General features: G+C 40.0%; 8 protein-coding genes across 12 annotated transcripts; 5 read left to right on the top strand and 3 right to left on the bottom strand.

Annotated features, from left to right (window-relative positions):
- Positions 1-12: 12 nt before the first annotated feature.
- Positions 13-1,434, top strand: LOC134179842 (heat shock 70 kDa protein 13-like). The gene has a single exon (XM_062646831.1). The coding sequence runs from the start codon at positions 66-68 to the stop codon at positions 1,362-1,364; it is 1,299 nt and encodes a 432-aa protein (XP_062502815.1). The 5' UTR covers positions 13-65; the 3' UTR covers positions 1,365-1,434.
- Positions 1,435-1,867: 433 nt separating this feature from the next.
- LOC134179489 (isoleucine--tRNA ligase, mitochondrial-like) lies at positions 1,868-7,542 on the top strand. Of its 5 annotated transcripts, XM_062646399.1 has the most exons (26): positions 1,868-2,066; positions 2,461-2,586; positions 2,649-2,747; positions 2,816-2,870; positions 2,929-3,001; positions 3,062-3,137; positions 3,194-3,243; positions 3,766-3,810; positions 3,876-3,937; positions 3,999-4,083; positions 4,145-4,269; positions 4,338-4,507; positions 4,568-4,658; positions 4,728-4,879; positions 4,960-5,120; positions 5,185-5,287; positions 5,350-5,434; positions 5,489-5,609; positions 5,661-5,763; positions 5,829-5,945; positions 6,009-6,140; positions 6,203-6,309; positions 6,376-6,524; positions 6,591-6,802; positions 6,865-7,060; positions 7,123-7,542. In XM_062646399.1, exons 3-26 carry the CDS (start codon positions 2,679-2,681, stop codon positions 7,290-7,292), a joined length of 2,709 nt encoding a protein of 902 aa, XP_062502383.1. In that variant the 5' UTR covers positions 1,868-2,066; positions 2,461-2,586; positions 2,649-2,678; the 3' UTR covers positions 7,293-7,542. The 5 variants fall into 5 exon arrangements, with proteins under 5 accessions (XP_062502383.1, XP_062502380.1, XP_062502381.1 ...); XM_062646396.1 differs by lacking the exon at positions 1,868-2,066 and having other exon boundaries at positions 2,467-2,586; positions 6,865-7,084; positions 7,155-7,289; XM_062646397.1 differs by lacking the exons at positions 1,868-2,066; positions 3,766-3,810; positions 3,876-3,937; positions 3,999-4,083 and having other exon boundaries at positions 2,467-2,586.
- A 589-nt stretch (positions 7,543-8,131) lies between these two features.
- On the bottom strand, positions 8,132-9,499 carry LOC134179492 (SH3 and PX domain-containing protein 2B-like). Its single transcript, XM_062646403.1, has 3 exons — positions 9,144-9,499; positions 8,806-9,042; positions 8,132-8,345 (listed from the first exon to the last, which is right to left on the bottom strand). Exons 1-3 carry the CDS (start codon positions 9,445-9,447, stop codon positions 8,263-8,265), a joined length of 624 nt encoding a protein of 207 aa, XP_062502387.1. The 5' UTR covers positions 9,448-9,499; the 3' UTR covers positions 8,132-8,262.
- A 35-nt stretch (positions 9,500-9,534) lies between these two features.
- LOC134179491 (two pore calcium channel protein 1-like) lies at positions 9,535-15,052 on the top strand. Its single transcript, XM_062646401.1, has 18 exons — positions 9,535-9,660; positions 9,772-9,854; positions 10,997-11,111; positions 11,246-11,377; positions 11,441-11,563; positions 11,619-11,737; positions 11,797-11,898; positions 11,965-12,091; positions 12,258-12,604; positions 12,666-12,845; positions 12,905-12,981; positions 13,442-13,523; positions 13,588-13,657; positions 13,719-13,956; positions 14,022-14,112; positions 14,190-14,303; positions 14,380-14,615; positions 14,683-15,052. The coding sequence occupies exons 1-18, from the start codon at positions 9,571-9,573 to the stop codon at positions 14,826-14,828; spliced, it is 2,472 nt and encodes an 823-aa protein (XP_062502385.1). The 5' UTR covers positions 9,535-9,570; the 3' UTR covers positions 14,829-15,052.
- A 53-nt stretch (positions 15,053-15,105) lies between these two features.
- Positions 15,106-16,307, top strand: LOC134179520 (sphingolipid delta(4)-desaturase DES1-like). Its single transcript, XM_062646441.1, has 2 exons — positions 15,106-15,227; positions 15,298-16,307. The coding sequence occupies exons 1-2, from the start codon at positions 15,146-15,148 to the stop codon at positions 16,197-16,199; spliced, it is 984 nt and encodes a 327-aa protein (XP_062502425.1). The 5' UTR covers positions 15,106-15,145; the 3' UTR covers positions 16,200-16,307.
- Positions 16,180-16,957, bottom strand: LOC134179522 (iron-sulfur cluster assembly 2 homolog, mitochondrial-like). Its single transcript, XM_062646443.1, has 3 exons — positions 16,714-16,957; positions 16,539-16,654; positions 16,180-16,476 (listed from the first exon to the last, which is right to left on the bottom strand). Exons 1-3 carry the CDS (start codon positions 16,831-16,833, stop codon positions 16,305-16,307), a joined length of 408 nt encoding a protein of 135 aa, XP_062502427.1. The 5' UTR covers positions 16,834-16,957; the 3' UTR covers positions 16,180-16,304.
- LOC134179521 (phosphatidylinositol-glycan biosynthesis class F protein-like) lies at positions 16,889-17,872 on the bottom strand. The gene is made up of 5 exons (XM_062646442.1): positions 17,745-17,872; positions 17,575-17,666; positions 17,376-17,492; positions 17,199-17,307; positions 16,889-17,022 (listed from the first exon to the last, which is right to left on the bottom strand). The coding sequence occupies exons 1-5, from the start codon at positions 17,868-17,870 to the stop codon at positions 16,903-16,905; spliced, it is 564 nt and encodes a 187-aa protein (XP_062502426.1). The 5' UTR covers positions 17,871-17,872; the 3' UTR covers positions 16,889-16,902.
- Positions 17,873-17,901: 29 nt separating this feature from the next.
- Positions 17,902-20,128, top strand: LOC134179669 (uncharacterized). The gene is made up of 7 exons (XM_062646605.1): positions 17,902-18,101; positions 18,169-18,238; positions 18,318-18,393; positions 18,458-18,525; positions 18,595-18,729; positions 18,887-18,984; positions 19,041-20,128. Exons 1-7 carry the CDS (start codon positions 17,902-17,904, stop codon positions 19,714-19,716), a joined length of 1,323 nt encoding a protein of 440 aa, XP_062502589.1. The 3' UTR covers positions 19,717-20,128.
- Positions 20,129-20,378: the final 250 nt, after the last annotated feature.

Raw genomic sequence — 20,378 nt, 5'->3', positions numbered from 1 at the left:
TAATGACGTAGTTTATCCGGGAGATCCAGACTACAGCTGTGTCGTCATTTTAGAGTCTATTTGCGATGAGTTACTCTGTTTCTCTATTCGGGTTGGCCGTTTTGGCTTTACTGTTTGCTGGCTACATCGCTCAGAATCGCCTCCCACCGCCGGTACCTCGAATAATCGGCATTGATCTTGGCACGACGTTCTCTTGTGTCGGAGCTTATCATGCCAAATCGGGACACGTTGCGATTCTGGCCGACAAACGAGGACGCCGGGTCATTCCCAGTGTAGTGGCGTATGACGTGTCATCGAGGAAGTGGGTGGTTGGAGAGGATGCTGTGATGATGCTGAAGTCTAATGCCAGAAACACTTTCTATGATGCGAAACGCTTTATTGGAAGATCATTCGAAGACATCGATTTACTTGATACTAAAGAGAGATACTCGTTTGAGGTAATGAATGTCAATAATTCTCCGTACTTTGGTGTAGAGGGTGGTCGTCCAGTGAGCCCGGAATATGTTGGCTCTTTGATTCTCTCCGAACTGAAGCACACTGCAGAGTCTCGTTTAGGCGTTGTGATTTCGAAGGCCGTCATGTCGGTTCCGGCCGAGTTTGATGATCGACAGAGAAATGCGACGATTAAGGCTGCAGAGTTGGCTGGGCTCGAGGTGCTGAGAGTGATCAACGAGCCCACGGCTGCATCGTTGGCTTACGGTCTGAATAAGAAGGCTCGTGTATCGAATGTTTTGGTTGTCGATGTTGGAGGAGGAACGCTCGATGTATCACTACTCAATGTCCAAGGTGGCATGTTCCTTACTATGGCCATGGCGGGCAACAACAGACTGGGTGGGCAGGATTTCAATCAGCGTCTTCTAACGTATGTTTTAGGAGAGATTAAGAGGTTGTATGGTGTACATGTGACTAACGTCAACGACTTGCAGCGTTTATCTCAGGCTGTAGAAAGCGTTAAGCTCGATCTTACGAACAAGTCCGTTTCACGTTTGCCTCTCACTTTGTCGTCTTTGAATGGAAAAGAGGCAAAAGACTTGGAGATATCTCGTCGTGTATTTGAGGAAGTAAACAGTGATTTGTTTCTGAAGGTGCTCGATCCGATTAAATATGTACTTCAGACAGTAGAGATGGACGTGACAGGGGTAGATGAAGTCGTTCTAGTTGGTGGCTCGACGCGTATTCCCAAGATCAGACAGTTGATTAGAGATTTCTTTGGAGGGAAAGAACCTAATGTTTCTGTGGATCCAGATCTGGCCGTCGTCTCCGGTGTGTCATTACAGGCGGGCATTATTGGTGGAGCGTGGCCGTTACAGGTTGCTGCTGTAGAGCGGAAGAGAACAGGAATAAAGAAATTTAGAATTGAGTAGAGAGAGAGAGCGAGAGAGAGACAATGGTTAATATTTGTCTTATATTGGGCAATAAATTTTATATATTGTTCATGAGGTCTAATAAAATAATAAACAATTGATTACGTTAATTGTTTGGAGATTAGTTTTTGTGATGTGTGTTGACATGCATAGCTGGCTAGACCTTCAATCCAACAAAAACGTTCCTCTCATTTACTTACAATTTTATTGCAGAATGAAATAGAGATTAGATTATTGCAGTCTCACAATCTATTTGAGTTGTAACTCAAAACCTTTGCAGTGTCTCCTTTGTTCAAAAATTTAATTTCCAAGCTACTGGTTTCTCTAACATTTTGACATGGAGGGAGTGGTATCATAAATGGATTTGCTATTTTTTTGGTTAAGAAACAAGGATTCGCTTGTCGCAGCAGTATATCTAAATTCAAAAAACAATGAAACGTGCGCCAGTCTCAGAAGTCCAAAGAAATCTGCCCTAATACGGGACAGTAGGTCATGTGGCGCTGGAAGATTTGCCTTTCACCTATTCCGTTTCAACAAAGCTTTGGTTGCGGGCATCGAGTATTGGTCTGGAATGCTATAACTATCATCAGACAACAAGAACGAAGCTCCAGCGCGGATCAGTGGAGGAGTTCATTGAACCTTCCAAGTACAAAATTTCCTCTGAGAGCGAATGCAGCAAAGAGAGAAGTTGAGATTCAGAAAGTAAGCTGTATGTTTGGAGCATACAAGCATGATGATATTAATCAACAAATCAGATTCAACATACTCGGTAACTTTATCCTATGCATTTGGCTGTTACAATCTATCTGTAGGGTGTAGTTGCGTTTAATTAATTATTAATTAACTGATTGATTTTTAGTACTCACTTTGTATTTATGCAATAAGTAGTTCTATTATTGAAGTAATTGCACTTATTAAGTAACTAATTAATTAATTTAGACAGCAGTAAATGTATGTGTTTGCCAATCATTGGGTGGACAACATTTCTGTTGTGGTTTGTTGTGTTGGGTCATCTTATTATACATGTACGTGTATGATCGTTGAAAATTTTATTTACATATCATCACAGGTAGGTAGATTCTATTTTAACATCTAGATTACTGGGTTCGATTCACTCTACTCATGGCAAAGAAATCGTGGCTCTGATTGTCCTGTCTTCTGTCTACATGATGGTCCACCGTATGCAAATGGGGTGCCTCATGTGGGACATGCTCTAAACAAGGCAGACAACAGGCATTTAGCCTACATTGTCAATATTTTATACAATGTTATCGGTATTTTCAGGTGCTGAAAGACATCATTTGCAGATACAAGATGATGCAAGGATACAGAGTTCATTACATTCCTGGTTGGGACTGCCACGGACTACCTATCGAGATAAAGGCATTTCCACCATCTGACATTTTTGATTAATTAAATTGTTGATTTGCCATGATGTAATATTTTGAAAGGCACTACAAGCGATCGAACACGAAAAGTTATCTCCTCTTGCTATCAGAAATAAAGGTATGTGCGCTAATGACAGTAGATATTGCATGTTATGATGTGAAGGTTACATTTCTAGCATGCAGGTTTGCTGAACATTACATCAAGCAACAGAGAGAGCAATTCCAACGGTGGGGTCTTCTTGCAGATTGGTAACGAATGGTTATTTATTAAAATAGTAAATTTGTATTTCAAATTTTGCTGTAAAATAGGTCAAATGCTTATAGAACAATGGATAAGCCATATGAAGCAAATCAGCTGAGAGTGTTTCTTCATATGTATGAAGATGTGAGGCGATCATTGAGTTTGTGATGTGCTTGTCATTTGCTTGTTGTCATGTTTAGGGACTTGTATATCGTAGTGTCAAACCAGTCTATTGGTCACCATCCTCAAGGTGTGTGATCTGATCTCTTGACTGAGTACATATACATACAATCTATTCTAACACTATAAACTCCACACTTGATGAACAGACTGGCCAAATGTGACCAAAAATTTGGCAAATTGAATTTAATTGAGATCAGAGTATCACAATCAGTACATGGTAGTGCTGTTTCATTGTGTGTTGCTGACTGTATCGTCCTTGTTAATGGGGATAATGACATTGTACAAAGTTCTTTGTTATTTTTTAGAATGACTGTCCTGATATTACATGTATGGTATATCATTTATGGACAAACGTTAGCAAATACATTGGCTTTTTGCACAAACTTAACAGCAAATCTTTCTTTTTTAATATCCTTTTGACAACTTTTTGTTAGGTATGTTACAGCTGACTGTTTGTGCATATTATCATAGCAGATACAATATATGAAAATGACTAAATAATAGTTTGGTCACATGCATAGGTGGCCATTATACTGTTATGATGGACTGTACTTAATTAATTTTTTAAGAATATTTCATGACTATGTAGAACTGCCCTTGCAGAAGCCGAGCTTGAATACTATGACAAAATCAGGTTAGTCGTGTTGTGTAGAATGAACAATATGTGTTTACTCTGAAAAATGTAGTGATGTTGAGTAGCAAGTCTATATACGTGAAATTTTGCCTTCAGTCTGCAAGTATGCCAGACTTTCTGCGTGGAGGTTTTACCTGTTGCTTGCTCTGTTTACTTACTTTAGTTTATAGAATGAATAATTGTTGTAGATAAGCCAGTGTCACTACTGGTATGGACAACAACACCGTGGACCATCCCAGCTAACAAAGCAGTCTGTTTTAGCAATGATGCAACGTCAGACGTTGTTGTCAAATAACATTTTTAGTTGTAAATTGATGCATGTTGTGTGTGGCAGGTATTGTGTAGTTGAATGTGAATGCCCTGGACGGGAGAGAGAGCGACTCATTGTGGCTGTGAACAAACTTGATGATGTTCGACGTGCTCTCAAACAGGAATTGCCAGTTCTAATGACATTTCCTGGTAAATTATGTTTTAGGTAGATGTTGTTCCAGTGCTTGTCTTTAATGTAAGTATTAATGGCATTTTAGGTCATTCTCTTAGGACTGTTTGCTATCACCATGCATTTCAGAATGATATCGTCTGCCCGGTTCTTTCAGGATCTCACGTTAGCATGGAGACGGGTACAGGACTAGTGCACACTGCTCCAGCACATGGAATGGAAGATTATGTCATTGGCAAAGAACATGGCTTAGACTTGGTATCATTGTGATGTTAAGTGATATAGTCCGATAGTGAGCGATTCTTTGTTTTGTAATAGGATTGCGCTGTTGATGATGATGGATTGTTTGCCGAATCTGTGGGGTTTGGTCTTGCAGGGAAGAATGTATTGGATGAGGGAAACATTGCCGGTGTGCAGTACTTCTCTGATGCTGCTTTCTCTGTGAGTATGTACAAATGCTTCTAATACTCTGTCGTAGTGATTGACCATCTGGAGAGATGTGGAGCATTGCTGCATACATCTGATTACGTGCATCGTTACCCACATGACTGGCGTACCAAACAGCCCATCATACTTCGCTCAACACCACAATGGTTTGCTAGTCTTACTGTTCTAAAGGAACAAGCAATGGTGAGAAGCATTCATATGATAAATGCTGATGAACATTCTGTCTCTGTCTGTTGTACTTACTCTGCTTGTAAATTTTCTAGAGAAGTCTGAATAATGTAAAAATGACTCCTACTAGCTCAGTAAACAGAATGATGTCAATGCTGGAAGGAAGAGATGATTGGTGTATATCCAGACAGAGAGTTTGGGGCGTTCCCATTCCAGCATTTTATAGTAGTGACACGGGTGAAGTCCTAATGAACAGGTATGTGGACTAAGAATGATCTAAACTAGTTTTTCTTAATTGTGATCAATAAACTATGGAGCAGGGCTTCTGTGAGTCATGTCATCTCTCTTGTTGAGAAGCAAGGTGCTGACTGTTGGTGGAAGTTGCCTGTCGCCGATCTTCTTTCACGTGATGTGATTGAACAGGTGAATACATTTGAATTACAAGTTGTGTACTGCATAGACTGGCCTCGTTCTTTTAATGATAGTCTGGCAGCTCAGATTTTATTCGAGGTGATGACACCATGGATATTTGGTTTGACAGTGGAACTTCTTGGGCGTCAGTCTTGAAAGGTTGTAGTTACGTTGTTAGTTCTCTGTGATTGTTTGTGACAGACTTGTTTGTAGAATCTTTGGATGGGTTAGATGGCATTGCCGATATGTATCTTGAGGGTTCAGATCAACATCGTGGCTGGTTCCAGTCATCGTTGTTGACTAGAGTCGCAGTGCATGGTGATGCACCTTACAAGTAATTAACAAGAGACTTGTTACTGCATCAGTTTGTCACTGTTTTGTGCAGACACATTGTCACACATGGGTTTGTGCTGGATGAACAAGGTCGAAAAATGTCGAAGTCGCTTGGTAATGTTATATCTCCAGATGACATCATCAATGGGAACAAGGTAAGAAAATTTCACTCAATGTACTGTATATACCGAAGGGAAACCGATGTCTGTAATGTTGTCAGCATCAATCTGGCTATGGAGCTGATATAATGCGTCTGTGGTCAGCCTCTACTGACTATCAAACAGATATTTCTTTGGGTCCAGGCTTACTGTCTCGAATTTCTGAGCAATACAGAAAGGTTTTGCCAATCATGCTGGCAGATCATGTTGTTCAAAGTACAAATAGCAACTGATATTTGCAGGTCAGGAACACAGCTCGTTTTATGTTGGGCAATTTGTTTGATTTCACTCCTTCGACTGAATTACTGCCTGACAGCCAGCTCTTGCCTCTTGACCAGTATGTATTACATCTTTTACACTTGTATGCCGATGAAGTAAGCTATGATGACGTCATGATCCAGAATGGTAGAATCAGCTAGATTTTCCTTTCTTGAAGGTAACGAAGGCATATGAAGATTTGGTATTTTCAAAGGTTCATCACAGCCTCATGCATTTAGTCACAACTGACTTGTCAGCATTTTATTTTGACTCAATAAAAGACAGGTTTGTGAAGAATTACCTCAAGATTGTGTTACGGAAGTTTTGATTCTAATTGAGCTTCATTTCAAGGTTGTATGTTGAAACTGCGAAGAGTCCTGTCAGACTGAGTGCTCAAACGGCATTGTATCATCTTCTGTCTATAATTTCCAAATCATTTGCTCCGATACTGCCTCATCTTGCCGAAGAAATTTACAGTCACAGAGTTGGATTGCCAGATGGTCTCCTACTAGTACAGTTTACATTTTGTATATCTTTGATACCTGACCTGGTGTGTGTTGTCACAGAATCAGGTAGTGCATTCAAGAATGGCTGGCTGGACTGTCCAAGTTCGTGGAGGAGACCAGATTTGGCTACCGACTTTGAAATTGGCCGACAGATTCAAAATCTGGCACATAATGTGCTAGAGAAAGCCAGGATTGATAAAGCTATTGGAAGCTCATTGGAAGCCGACTTGATTATTGCGACTCCAAAAGGAAGAGTTTATGATGCACTGAGAGTAAGCACCTTTATTAATCTGTGAGTATTTGCTGTCAACCTTTTCACCGCTTTTGACTGTAGAGATTGCATGGGAGGGATGGAACGTGTGGAGTATCTGCATTGTGTGATATTGTAAACACATCCCACGTGTCGCTAGTGTGTAGTGAAGACATGGTTGTTCAACCTGACTTGCACCTCCACGATTGTGCTGCTGTCGAGACCGGTCTCCCCGAGAATGACATATATGCGGTCTCTGGAGACATTGCTTTGAATGATGGTACGGTGACATAATCAGGCTCAAGTAATACCCTTGTATCCATGCATATGTTCTTGTAACAGATTTCGTACCTTCAACTCCTGTCATTGTTCAGGTAAGTCGTTGTTGTCTCGAGAAGTGTCCTCGCTGTTGGAAGCAATGGTCAGTGGTGCCAGGCTCAATATGTCAGAGATGTCAGCATGTGCTAGATACTCACAGTTTTAACGGATTGAATGCAACGGCTCAAAGATAACAAATTTATAAAGAAACGAAAAAGATTAGCACCGAAAATACATACAACAGAATGGGTTGATGATACACCCACATGTACAGTGTTAGATTGGGATACCATCAGTCAATTTTTGTAACAGTATTTCAGTAACTGCTATGCCATTTATCTGGTTGTAATAAAAATTATTAATAGCTTGACAAAGCTGCCCGAGCCTTCATACCCGAGGAGCTTGTCAACATACCATAACAACAGTACGTAGCAAACTGATATATGTCCCAATGTACTGTACACTATACCTGTCTATGAATGAATGAATGAAACTGTTAACATTCCAGCTGGACGGTTTTTCGGGTTTAGCTGAATCGTAGTGTGACATAGGGGCTCTTGGCCCTGGTTAGTTTCTTGTAGACATATATCTGTTGTGATGGCAATATCTCTCAAATATATATGAATGAATGAATGATATGTTTCTTTCGCACCTAAAAGGTACAGTCCCTCTTGGGGCAAACAAAAAAACAACTAAGACATAAGACGTACAGCTAACAGACTACAAAATACACCAGCTACAACAGACAGCACAAACTACAATGTATCTACACCATTTCCTACTTGCAACTTTTTCTCTACAGTTAATATAAATAGACCTCTCACTAAATAATTAACCGACTGTCCTGCTCTTTGTAAAATATTTAAGCTTCATGTTCTTAGCTCTTGTCATAGCTTCTTGGACACCATCCTTCAGTCAATCATGAATGGATTCTTACTTCCTCATCCCTATGTCTGTTTGATTATTAACTAATTAATAATTAAATTAATATTAAACTTACATATAATGCCTAGCCAAAGAAATTCTTCTGATAGGCAATGTGCCTCTTATTATAATATCACATTCAATAGTTGGCTTCCATAAAAATAATGTCTCTAAAATTTATCAGCCAAGAATGAAGACATACAAAGTTATGATCAACTCGATCCTTGAATGTACAGGATTCTACATGGTCAAGAGTCTGAATTCACTCTGCATAGCTGGTGTTGCAGTAAATGCTTCTTCATCATCAGAATCAGGCAGTCTTGCTATGTCACAACAAAATTAATTAATTAAACATTATGAATTAATTAATTAGACAACAGTCTAAAAGGTAGAAATGTAATAGAACTGCAAAGTTATTTGTTACATGTACACACTAAGTTTATTATGTACACTACGTCAGAACAAAATCCAAAACCTGTTTGCAAAATGTTATTTTTCATGTATCCTACTTCTCTAGATGTATTTATTGCAAACAGGCTCCAGTATGGCACGCGGAACGTGACTTTATTAGGTTAGTCACATATATCTGTGTTTTACACCCTATAGCTGTGTTTTACACCCTATATCTGTGTTTTACACCCTATAATATGTGACTAACCTAATAAAGTTACGTTCCGCGTGCCATACTCCAGAGTGTAGAATTACATGAACACTAAACAGTAGCAGTAGGCTAATCACACTTGTAATGGTCAGGCTAGGCTATGTCCTGGTAGCTGTACTCACCATCACTTGGTAAAGTATGACTTTTCATCTGTCCGCTGACGTCGTCCGTAAATTTATTCAGAACCTCCGTACTTCTCGATCGGACGGTGTCCTCTGCTTGAGGAGAGAAGAAGCCTCTCACCAAGTCACTATGCACAATCTCGTCCGGTAGACACTTGAGCTTCTCGACATAATCTCGAATCTTAGGAAACCTCTGCACGGCAACGCTTTTGCTGTTGCCTCGAAACAGCTTCTTTCCTGTAAATAAATCATTGACACAGCAAGTGTCAGTAAACTAAACTTTAATTGACTCGACGCCTGCCTGCATGTTAGTACTGTAGTCTAAATTGTTTACCTACCAGGCAGAAATGGTAAGATTCGAGAAGACTCGTCTCTTCCTGCTTGTTGTGGAAACGCGTCCAGCAACTGACATTGAAATTGGAACAGTTTTTCGTGATTGCGTCTGATGCGAAATGTTCTGCCGTCACTCCACGTCACTTCAATGACAAACACGTAATCTCGGTTGGGCACGACGCTTTTCTCGAAGTCGACACAGCGCATGTCGCTAATCTGTGCCACCGCTTCGTCACCGCTCGAAGCGCTGCTATTCGATAAAAGTTTAGACTGCGAATCACGTGTGTGAAGACCTCTCCCATCCGACATGACACATCGATCAAGCAGCAAACAATAACAAAATCTCGCACAGCCTGTGGTCGGATGCGCGAGCCATTCATTAATAAAAAATTTGCATCGTCAGAGAAACTATCCCGGATTGTTGAGTGCTAAATGTCTGCCGACGAAGTCGATATCAAAGCTAACTCGTTAGACGAGCGTGCAATTAGCGTAGAAAGCGACAACGATGCCCTCAGTGAACTGGTAAGCGAGAAGAGATGGCTGAGAATGGTGGCGGGCGGGGTCTGCTAGGAACGCATGAGGATGTAGTAATTAGTATCAGTTAATTTAAGTTTTGTTATCATATTTCCGCAGGATGCATTGTTGGTGGAAACGTACGTGACTGACGCGAGGATTGGTAGACCGAGTTCGTTCAAGCCGGAACGCAAAGAGCTACAGTGAGCGAAGTCGATAGAATAAGTGTGGGCATGCAGGAGACATTGTTGTCAGCTAACTGGTAGAACTAACAATCATCAATTATTTATTATGGCATGATTAGTTAGTTAATTGAATCATACAGTTTTAGAGTACAGTAATAATCGATTAGACTTTCTCACTTAGGTGGGTAACAAAATTAAAAAAATAAAAATTAAATTATATATATAATATAATAAATATAATATACTTTCTTGCATGCTAAATTGGTGTAGTTCTCTCAAGGGGCAGTGAATTAGTGACCTACACACACACACACACACACACACACACACACACACACACACACACACACACACACGCACACACACACACACACTGCAAAATCAACACTAACTTGCAACCAATGATTCACACATTAAAGACAGGAACTACATGCACTTGAAGTCCCTGTCTATGACACTGCGAATTAATAGGTCAGTCTCCACTAATTCTTTACCTACACACCACAGACTATGCCTGTAAAAGTGACCAGTCTTTGCATAAGTAGATTTCTCGAATGAACTGCTTGTTTCATGAACAACAGCTACAGTGTTTATCTTCTCCGTGACTTTTTTCTGAAGCAGTCTTAGGTCTTTCACTCATGGAATCTCTAGGCTTCATACCAAACCCTCTTCTAAAATCCTTCCAAAGCTGTATTCAATGTCCTTGCATTCAAAGCACTGCCCATGCATATTGTACATATGATTACCATACGATAATAATGGAAATAACTGGACACCAACTACATATTTGCATTTAGATAAGCCATTGTTGTTCAAAATTTAGCATGTTTGTTGCTTCTAGAGCCGCAGACTACTGTTATGTAGAAGCATTTGACAAATAGATTGAACACGGTGGTTGTACTGAAAGCGTTTGCACCACCACAAACATTGAGTTTATTTCGGAGTGCATGTGCTCTTGACTGATGTATAGCCTATTAGCAACTGTGACTAGATTGTTGCGTATATTTGTTCTACAGATTGGCAACTTCCACATGCATACAGTGGTATATACAGACAACTACATAGTATGACATCGTTTATATTTTTGTCTTAACGATGCTTGTAATCATTATTGATCTAATTACTCATTTGTTGTACGTCTTCTCTATTTGTTGTCGCAGGTATTACAGATTGTATAACAGCTGGTATATGCAATGGCTGTTGTATTTGACTGTGTCACTGTTTTTTCTTCTGGTGCTATTTGAAAAGCCAGCATATGCGAAAGCCCCACTATGGGTACTGTACATGTACTTTATATGCTGCATGTTAAGTAAATGTCGTTTGTTCATAATCCAGTGTATGGTGGTGGACTTCTTCACATTGTCTGATTAAACTGTTTGATTTGAGTATACAGTGCTTTTTGGTTATAGGCCACCATGTTGATTGAACTGGTGTGTATAACTGCCTTTGTTGCTCGAGTTTTTCATGGCTCTCTGTTTGCTCCTGATCGATGGAAGTACTTAAGAGATCGAAAGAATGTTACGATAATTGTACTTGTTGTGGTGAGTGTTAGCACTAGAAAAAAGTTTGATAGTTATCTACTGCTTGTGTTCACAATGTTTTAGCTTACCATTTTGGACATGTTTGTTTACATCGTTTTGTGTAACACGTGTTGTTCGGATTCTGCTGTGAGGGCTACTCGAGTGCTCCGCCCACTCTTTCTTATTAATTTGAGTAACTTCAGACAAGTGAGTTGGCACATTGCACTGCACAGTTCAGTTTATGGTATACGTTCGATTCTAGGTTCGAAAGGCGTTTAGAAACATTCGTAAGACATTGCCGGACATCATCACTGTATTGATCTTGCTTTTGATTGCCATCATTTTGTTCGCACTTTTGGGCTACTTACTGTTTAAAGATAAGTAAGAGACAGACTTTGAACGATGATGGTGTAGATGGATTGATTGATTGTGATTTTTAGGAATTTCAAAGATTACAAGAACAGAGAGTACTTTGATAGTTACAGAGATGCAGTCTTTAACCTTTATGTCTTAGTGACGTCAGCGAACAGTCCTGATGTTATGTAAGTTTTTTGAATTATGAAAATTTGATGGTTTGGTTTCATTGATAATATGAATGAGTTGTGTAGGATGCCTGCATATAATGAGAGTGGATGGTATGCTTTCTTCTTTATCATTTTCACGATCATTTGTATGTACATCTTTATGAGTATTTTCTTGGCTGTTGTGTACCACAACTATCGAAAGCAACTGAAGGTAAATGTTTTAATTTGTTTGTTAGTGAAGGAGTAGTATAGGTACATTATTGATTGTGTTCGTGTGGGTGTGTTGTAAGATGACTGTGCATGTGCATGAATGTCCTTGTATGACTGTCACATGTTGGCATACCAGTTTATTACATGTTCAATCTATGTTTGAGTAGAAAGAGGTTATGACATCTGTGAGGCGTCGTTGTGAAAGTCTTCGTCGAGCATTTCACATCTTGAGGAAGAAAGTGAATGGTTGTTGGATTGTAACAGTAGAGCGTTTTCATGAAATGATGCGGTACATGTCACCCAAACGAAGTTCTGCTCAAGTGCAGCTTTTGTGGGAAGTATTAGATGAGAACGGGAATGGTAAAGTCAGACAGAAGGAATTTTACCACATTGCCAACTTGTTCAGTGTGCAAGTTGTGGAAGTCAAAGACACGATAACAATATTTGAAAAATATTTTCCTAATGTCTACAAATCAAAGATCAGCAAGTGGATCATCAATGCTGTAAAACACAAGTGAAATTATTTGTCTTGGTTTTAATTACAATACATTACAGTGAAATGTTGTGGGTATTAGGGCATTTGGGTTCGTGTTTGATTTTGTCATAGTCGTAAATGCAATTTTTATTGGATTGGACTTTGAAGATGAGGATGAAGATAAGGGAGAAGCTGTCTTCTTGGTTCTGTTCAACATTGAGATTGCACTGAAGTTTTACGCTTATGGATTTTTTGGGTTTTTTCGTCGGCTTTGGAATATGTATGTTGTATAACATTACGTGTATGTGATCATGCATTGACTGTCATGGTTTGTTGTAGCTTTGATATGGTTGTTATCTGGGCAGCCACTATAGCAGAGCTAGTTGAAGTCGGCAAACAAGCAACTGATGAAAATTGTATGTACTCGTTTGGTTGTTCTGAGTGTGTGTGAGCGTGTTGTTGTCTTTCTTTTTGGTTTGTCTATTTGTCTGTTTGTCTGTCTAAAGTAACATTTCACTATAATTGGATGCAGTACAGTGCAGAAAAGTCTATAGTTGTTGAACAGTCCAAATTACTGTTAAATGCTTTTGTCGCTGTGTGGTTGTTAATTTGGCTTCCAATATGTGAAATTCTGTACATAAGAAACAAACAGACAGGAAAACATCTATGTGGAGCATTTTGTATTGGTGCATTGTGTGCGTATGCTTTATCGATCAGGCTGGTTGCTACTCAAAAGTTATGTGTTTCTTTGATGGTTTGTACAATACATGCATACATGTGTAAGTGACTTAGCAGTACGGGTGATCACGGGGCAAGTGTATGTAGTATGTGTATGTATGTATGTATTATTGAGTTTTTGATTTGTGCTTTATGAAGGGTATCCCAGTCAGATTGCTCTTGACGTTCTGATGGTTCTTCGAGTCTTGCGTCTGCTGAAGATAATGCGAAGCATCAAACGGTGAAAACATTTATTTCTATCAATAGTTATCAAAATTCTATCGTGTATGTATTTCTTTGAGTAGCTTTCAGGCAGTTCTACGTACCATACTTCAGATTGGGCCAGCTGTTACTACCTATGGTGCTCTTCTTCTAGTATGTTTTGTCAAAATCGGTGCTATACACGCATTTTGTGACTATTATTTTGCTGTGTAAGGTATTGTATTATGTGTATGCTATCATTGGAATGGAGATATTTGGGAGCAAAGTCGATTTTTATGCTCTCGGACAGAATGCGACCGTAAATGATACAGAGAGAGCAAGATTGTGTGGTGGGCATCAAGAACTAGATGACATGGAGTTCAGTGACTTGAAATATTGCAAGAATAACTTCAACAATGTTGTTCGCTCGTTTGTTACACTCTTTGATTTGATGGTGGTCAATCAATGGCATGGTAATGAGTGTGACATTTTTAGTATTGCTTTAACATGTACATAAGTCTATTTTATGGACTTGCAGTGATCACACAAGGGTTTGTTCTCATGACTCATTGGACGGCTCGAATTTATTTTATCTCTTTCCACCTTATTTGTGTCGTTCTTGTTCTTAAGTATGTGCTTAATTAACTTGTGTTTGCTTTGCATGAGATTCAATTGCTAAGTGCTGCTGTTGTTGTTTGTTGTGTAGTATATTTGTAGCTTTTATTCTGGAAGCATTTATGCTGCAATATGATACGAGTGTCTCCACGTTTGAAAATGCAGTTGACAAGAAAATCAACGAGCTGGGAGTTGGAGTTGGACTGTAACTAGCATTAGTTGGCAGTGCTGCGTGCCAGCAACTATGTATGTTGATGTGTTATTGTGTATGCATACTGTAGAGATCCCGATCCTTCGATGTTTACCCGTCCCCTGTTGGATTCTCAAGAGTTGGAACACGTTTCCCTAGATGTGGAGGATGCAGAGGGGGGAAGTTCAAAAAATCATAACATTAACATGTCTGAGCAGGGGAGTCACTCTGAGACTATTCAACAGTTGGCAATTCAAGCCCAAACGAGGTTTCGAGTGTCGTCTAAGATACAAAATGCTGAATTACTGCTGCAAAGAATGTTTGAAGGTAACAGCAATTTTGTTCATGTCTAGCCTAGAGTAAGCTAATGTTGGAAGTTGTGTTTCACTTCCAGATGAATTGAAACGTGAAGATTCGTCTGGTTGGCAGACTATTTATGGGGAAGATTTATCAGATGCTGAAGATGAGGATGCTGATGATGAGAGGGGAGGTGCGGGTAGCTACTATACTGTAACTGCTTCGTCTGCGACAGTTGTCTAGAGTGAGGATGAGAGACATGCTACAGTTGTACTACATTCAACAGCATGACATCTTGTCTTGTTGAGCACAATCTAATTTAACCCTACATACATTGCAATGTATCTAGGCTTTGCAATTGGTGTTGTAAAACTAGATGCCTTTTGGTTATAGTTATAATTTAATTACGTGTAATTGTTTATGGAAGAGTTTGGCATTGTCAGTTGTCTAATTACATTTGTTTGGTACAGTAGCATTAATTTAGTAAAGGGGAAGGGTAGCTAGCTGTTCTGGGCATGCGCAGAAAGTTCAATTGTCACACAGTGTGGGTTCTGGAAACTATGGGTTCTACTGTATCCCAGAATGCTTTCGAGTGGTCCTACACAGACGAACCTCATGCGACACGGAGAAAGCAAATGCTTAGTGAGTAACCGAACGTCCGGTTGGATAGGTCAAGTGTCAACGGATTGTCTATTGACGATTGTCTTTCTAGAGAAATATCCTGACTTGAAGAAACTGTTTGGAATCGACACACGGTTTAAATGGGAGGTCTCCTTGTGGGTTTCACTGCAAATCGGAGCTTGCATGATCATTGGAGCGTTTGACGATGTTATCTGTTGGCCTTGGATAGTTATAGCTGCTTACTGGTTTGGTGGAACTATCAACCACTCGCTTACTCTTGCTATACACGACATATCGCACAACACAGCTTTTGGACAAAGTCGATGGTTTGCTAATCGATTGTTTGGAATGTGGGCCAACCTACCACTTGGAGCGCCCATGTCTATATCATTCAAGCGATACCACATAGAGCATCACCGCTATTTGGCCGTTGATGGTATTGATACAGACCTGCCAACGTATTGGGAGGCGAAATTCTTCCGCAACACATTTCTCAAAGCCATCTGGATGCTACTGCAGCCTTTCTTTTATTCTATCAGACCTCTAGTGGTGAGACCAAAAAAGCCAGGATATCTTGAATTTCTGAACTTTCTTTTCCAGTTCATCTTTGATGTTCTCATCTGGTATTTTTGTGGGATAAGAGCGATTGCGTACCTTGTTCTATCGACTGTGCTTTCCATGGGGTTGCATCCGATGGCCGGTCATTTTCTTTCCGAACACTACATGATCCTCTTCGGTCACGATACTTACTCATATTATGGCCCTATGAACGCGATCACATTCAATGTCGGTTATCATGTTGAGCATCACGATCTTCCGTATGTGCCTAGTTGTTCGCTTCCTGATGTGAAGGCGAGGGCTCCAGAATTCTACTCATCACTACCCCATCACACGTCATGGACAAGGGTGCTTTGGAAGTTTATTACTGAACCAACACTCGGACCGTATGCAAGAATCAAAAGACCAACGCGAAAAGATGCTCATCAGCAGTAAATTATATTTGTTATAGAATTCTAAGTTTACCATTCGCATTTGTTTGTTTGTTGCCTTATTGTTTGCATTGAGTATGACAGTTTGCTAATAAATTGGTTATGTATCTTATTTCAATGAGAACGACGTGCCACAAGAACATCCTTGTAAAGCCTGAGGATTGCTAGTTACACGGAAAGCGGAACGAATGAGCTCTTCTTCATAGTCAATTGTTGAACCTTGGAGAAAGTCTATCGACAAAGAATCGACCACAATCTTAACCCCGTCCTTCTCAAACACTCTACAACCGATCAATACGAATTAGATAATTCACAGAAATTTTGTTAATTTATATCAACACACTTGTCGTCATCTTTGATCGTACAGTCCATAGAAAAGTTGTACTGGAATCCCGAGCACCCTCCTCCATCGACCATAACTCGTAGAAACTCTCCTTCCTCGGCAATTTGTCCCAGTCTCTAACACACGTACAGCGGACCATACAAAATACAGACTGAGTCGTAATTCGGGGGCCCACCTGAACGCAGCGATCTGTAATCGTTATCATGTCGGACTCTCTACGAGCTGCCTGAGTTGAAAGTAAACCTCGCAACTGAAGAGTGACACAACGCCAGATGTTTAGTCGTCGTAAGGCCATTTTTATGGTAAATATCCCGGATAGCACGCAACTTTCCACGTGTACTCTACAGTGTAGACTACCAAATATTTACAGCAACTTTGTTCTTTCTCTACAATAGAATTTGTAAGCTAGCAATCCTATAGCACCTACTGTACACGCCACCAAGTGGCCAGCCACAGCACCCACCACACATGAAATTGGCCATACCTGCAATACAAAATCAAACAATAATCAATTGAGGCATACCAACTAAAGCTTATTGATACAACAAAACAGAAAAGAAATTATCATACAATAAGCAACTGTTCAAATGACAACTTGCAAATTTCCCCTTCCAGGAATCAGTCACAAAATTCTAATTGTCTCGGTATAGACATCCTAACCTGCCATGGTCTCTCCCAGTCCAATGGAATCACAAATGCTCCAAGCCATGCACCAACAACCGCTCCAACACTAGACACAATCAGTAATCTTTCGCCCATTGTCAGTGGCCTAGATACGAACGGCTCCATACAGTAAGAAAACATGTATATGTAATGACACTAATCTCGTTCAACTACCTCCACAATAGAAAAAGCCTGAACCATTTGTCGGAGTCAAATTTGAGAAAGACGCTCGCAGGAGTGACAGTCATGAGAGACAAAAGTAAAGAGAATCTAGCAGTACGTTCTATACTCCTGACAAAACAAAGTTTTTAATAATAAATTACAAGTGACGTCACATCGATTGACAAAATTGCCAGACAAATTGCATGTGTACCTTACAAGCGGTGCTCCAAATAAAATTGCCATGAAGTGAAATAATAGTGTCCCAGCTAGTGTTAATAGTGCGCTTCGACAAACGTCAAACACCTAGCAATACATTTAGTCATTAATTTTAATTACTAAGTTTCTACAAAAAAAATTAAAAACTATAAACTACAGAATTACCAATATTTTACGAATGCCCGTATTCAGAATGAGGTATGTCAAAGATGCTGCAGCGTACAAAACACTCAGTAGACTCACTGTACCGTTGGTGTCTTCTACCAGCAGCGACACCAACATGATTAACATCCGGGCAACGCGTTAGCTCCCGTATAACGCCATGCTACTTCAGACCTTGTTTCGTTCCGTGCACACGATACGGACGACGCTCTCCTTTGCCAGCTGGACGCTCCTTCGCGTCGTATTTTTATTATCAATACTGTTTATTTACTTTTGGTCTTCACTCTTTATTTACCTACTTTTCTACTATCTCTACATTCCGCCGGTATCTCACGTTCAACCCATCCATCTTCAGTTCCAGTAAGCAGAGCATACTCATGTACAAACGTTCCTTTTTTTACACAAACAGTCTGCGTGTTATCAACAGTTCCGACTGTCACAATGACGGACCTGTCTGCTCATTCCCTCAAGCAACTGTCCGTCTAAGAGAAAACCAGGTGTTTGCTAGATAAACGCGTGTACTAGACGTTTACAATCTTAGCTGTTGTATATATGTCGAATGAATGTTGTCTCTAGGTTCTTTCTGCTGGTCAGGAGTACAGAGTGTCTGTCAGTCTTGAATTACCGGAATCAGACGTGAACAGACGTCTAGGTAAGGACCGGTGTCTAGACTGCTCGTTGTTTTGACGACTCACTTTCTCCGTTTCTCTTTCCAGGAATGTTTATGGTTAATTTGTCGTTTATTTCGGCTAATAGCGACGTGTTAGCATCGTCGGGTAGACATGTCAGTCAAACAGTGTCTGCTTGTCGCTTTCCATGTCTTTACGTTGTCGTTTTGTTGTGGATTTGGTAGTTTTTATTACGCTATCAGTCTCGCCTAGTTCGCTACATGACCATCCTGTTCTACTGGCTGCCTCTAGTTCTTCGATTCAGTGAGGAGAAGCAATTATTGAAAGCGGAAATTTGTGAAGCCTATGCGGACAGCAGTGTAAGACAACTTTAGTTATTTATGTGCTTGTTTATTATTATTTGCCTTATAATTATTATTTTATTAGTGTGTGCGCATGCGTGTGCGAGTGTGTATGTGTCTGCGCATGCGTGTATTGCTGTATATGCATGCACGTGTTACCCTGTTTCTATTTTAGAACAATCCAGCTGAGTATGCTCTGGTCACTGTTTTATCGCGAACCATTGAAATCTACTCTGCCGAGATTCGGTTCGATGCGTCCTTTTCTGGTCTTCGGTATGGGCACTCGCCGGACTTGTCATTAATCAAGCACGAATATCTTTATTTTCAAGGTATCTAATGTACTACTGGCCCATCACAACTGCTCTCTATGTTGTGAGCAACTTGATTTTTATAAAACTTGTAACAACATTGCTTGTTTGGTATCTCTGCTCGTTGGCAAGTGATGATACAGAAGCATTAGATGAACTCGATAATGACAACGATGATGATGTAGATGCTCAACGGCATCATCCACATCGACCTTTGGATGGCCACGTGACAGCAGTAGAAAATCTTCATCCGATTGGTCAGAATAATGTTACTGTGCATCATCAGCGACCGTATTTTAATTTGGGTGACGGAGACGGCGGCATTCCTCGAGATGGTAGTCCTTTGGGTTCCCCACATGAGGTGTTTACCGGTTCTATATCAGGATCTCCGCAGATGCACAGAGCCAGCTCTAGCGCTAGTCTAAATCAATTGCTAGCGGCTCAAGCGGCTCGTGACAGCTCTGAGCCTCCGATGCCGAGATCACAGTCGTCGTCCAGTCTTTTACACTCACGCAGCTACAATAGAGGTGTTCACTTGTTATGTGATGAGAACGGCAGTGGTTTGGTACTGCGACCGAGTCATGGTCTGCAGGGCAACAGAGGACAAGACGACAACACCGATGGCTCAAGAAATGTGGCAATGGAGGCATCTACTGGAGTTTTAAGACATCGTGCTCACATTAGTGAATCCACGTGATAACTTCAATGGTGGCAGATGAAATTTTTATTATATGAAAAAATGTTGTTATTGGTTGATCGTGTTTGTATCTGTATCGATCAAAGATACCAGTTTGGGCATTATGTGGGAGTCAGAATTTTAATTAACGTAATTAATTAATTAATTAATTAATGTAATGAAGTTAATCAACTGCCAGTCAGATTTATGGATCAATAGGTTTAATACCATAATGTAATTTCTAGTGGATAAATTATGAACTCGTGCAGAAATGTAAGTAGACTGACTAGATGTACAGTGTACTCACGATGAATTTTTTATATTACCTGATTACCGATTTAATTAGGCAAATTATATTGATTACAGTTGAGTAGGTAGATGTTGCATTGTTTGACTGTATTGCAGCCACCTGTATTGGTGCCATATATTGTAACGCTTGTGCTTGATGTTTATTTTTTAATTACTTTTAAAAATAAAAATATTTATTAGCTTCAGTGTGTTGCACTGGCTATACCCCCTTACACACGTGCATGGTGATGCAGGTGAGTTATTGCTACAATTCAAATATGGCTGCAATGTGCTACTAAACACTTAAAACGCACTTATGCTACATGGCTGCGTAATTTTGTAATTTGTAATATATTAATTTATATGATAGGATATGGCGAATTAATATTAGTTAG

The sequence above is a fragment of the Corticium candelabrum genome, chromosome 5 (assembly GCF_963422355.1).
Source record: "Corticium candelabrum chromosome 5, ooCorCand1.1, whole genome shotgun sequence".
NCBI lineage: Eukaryota > Metazoa > Porifera > Homoscleromorpha > Homosclerophorida > Plakinidae > Corticium > Corticium candelabrum.
This window is presented reverse-complemented; position numbering and strand designations above follow the sequence as displayed.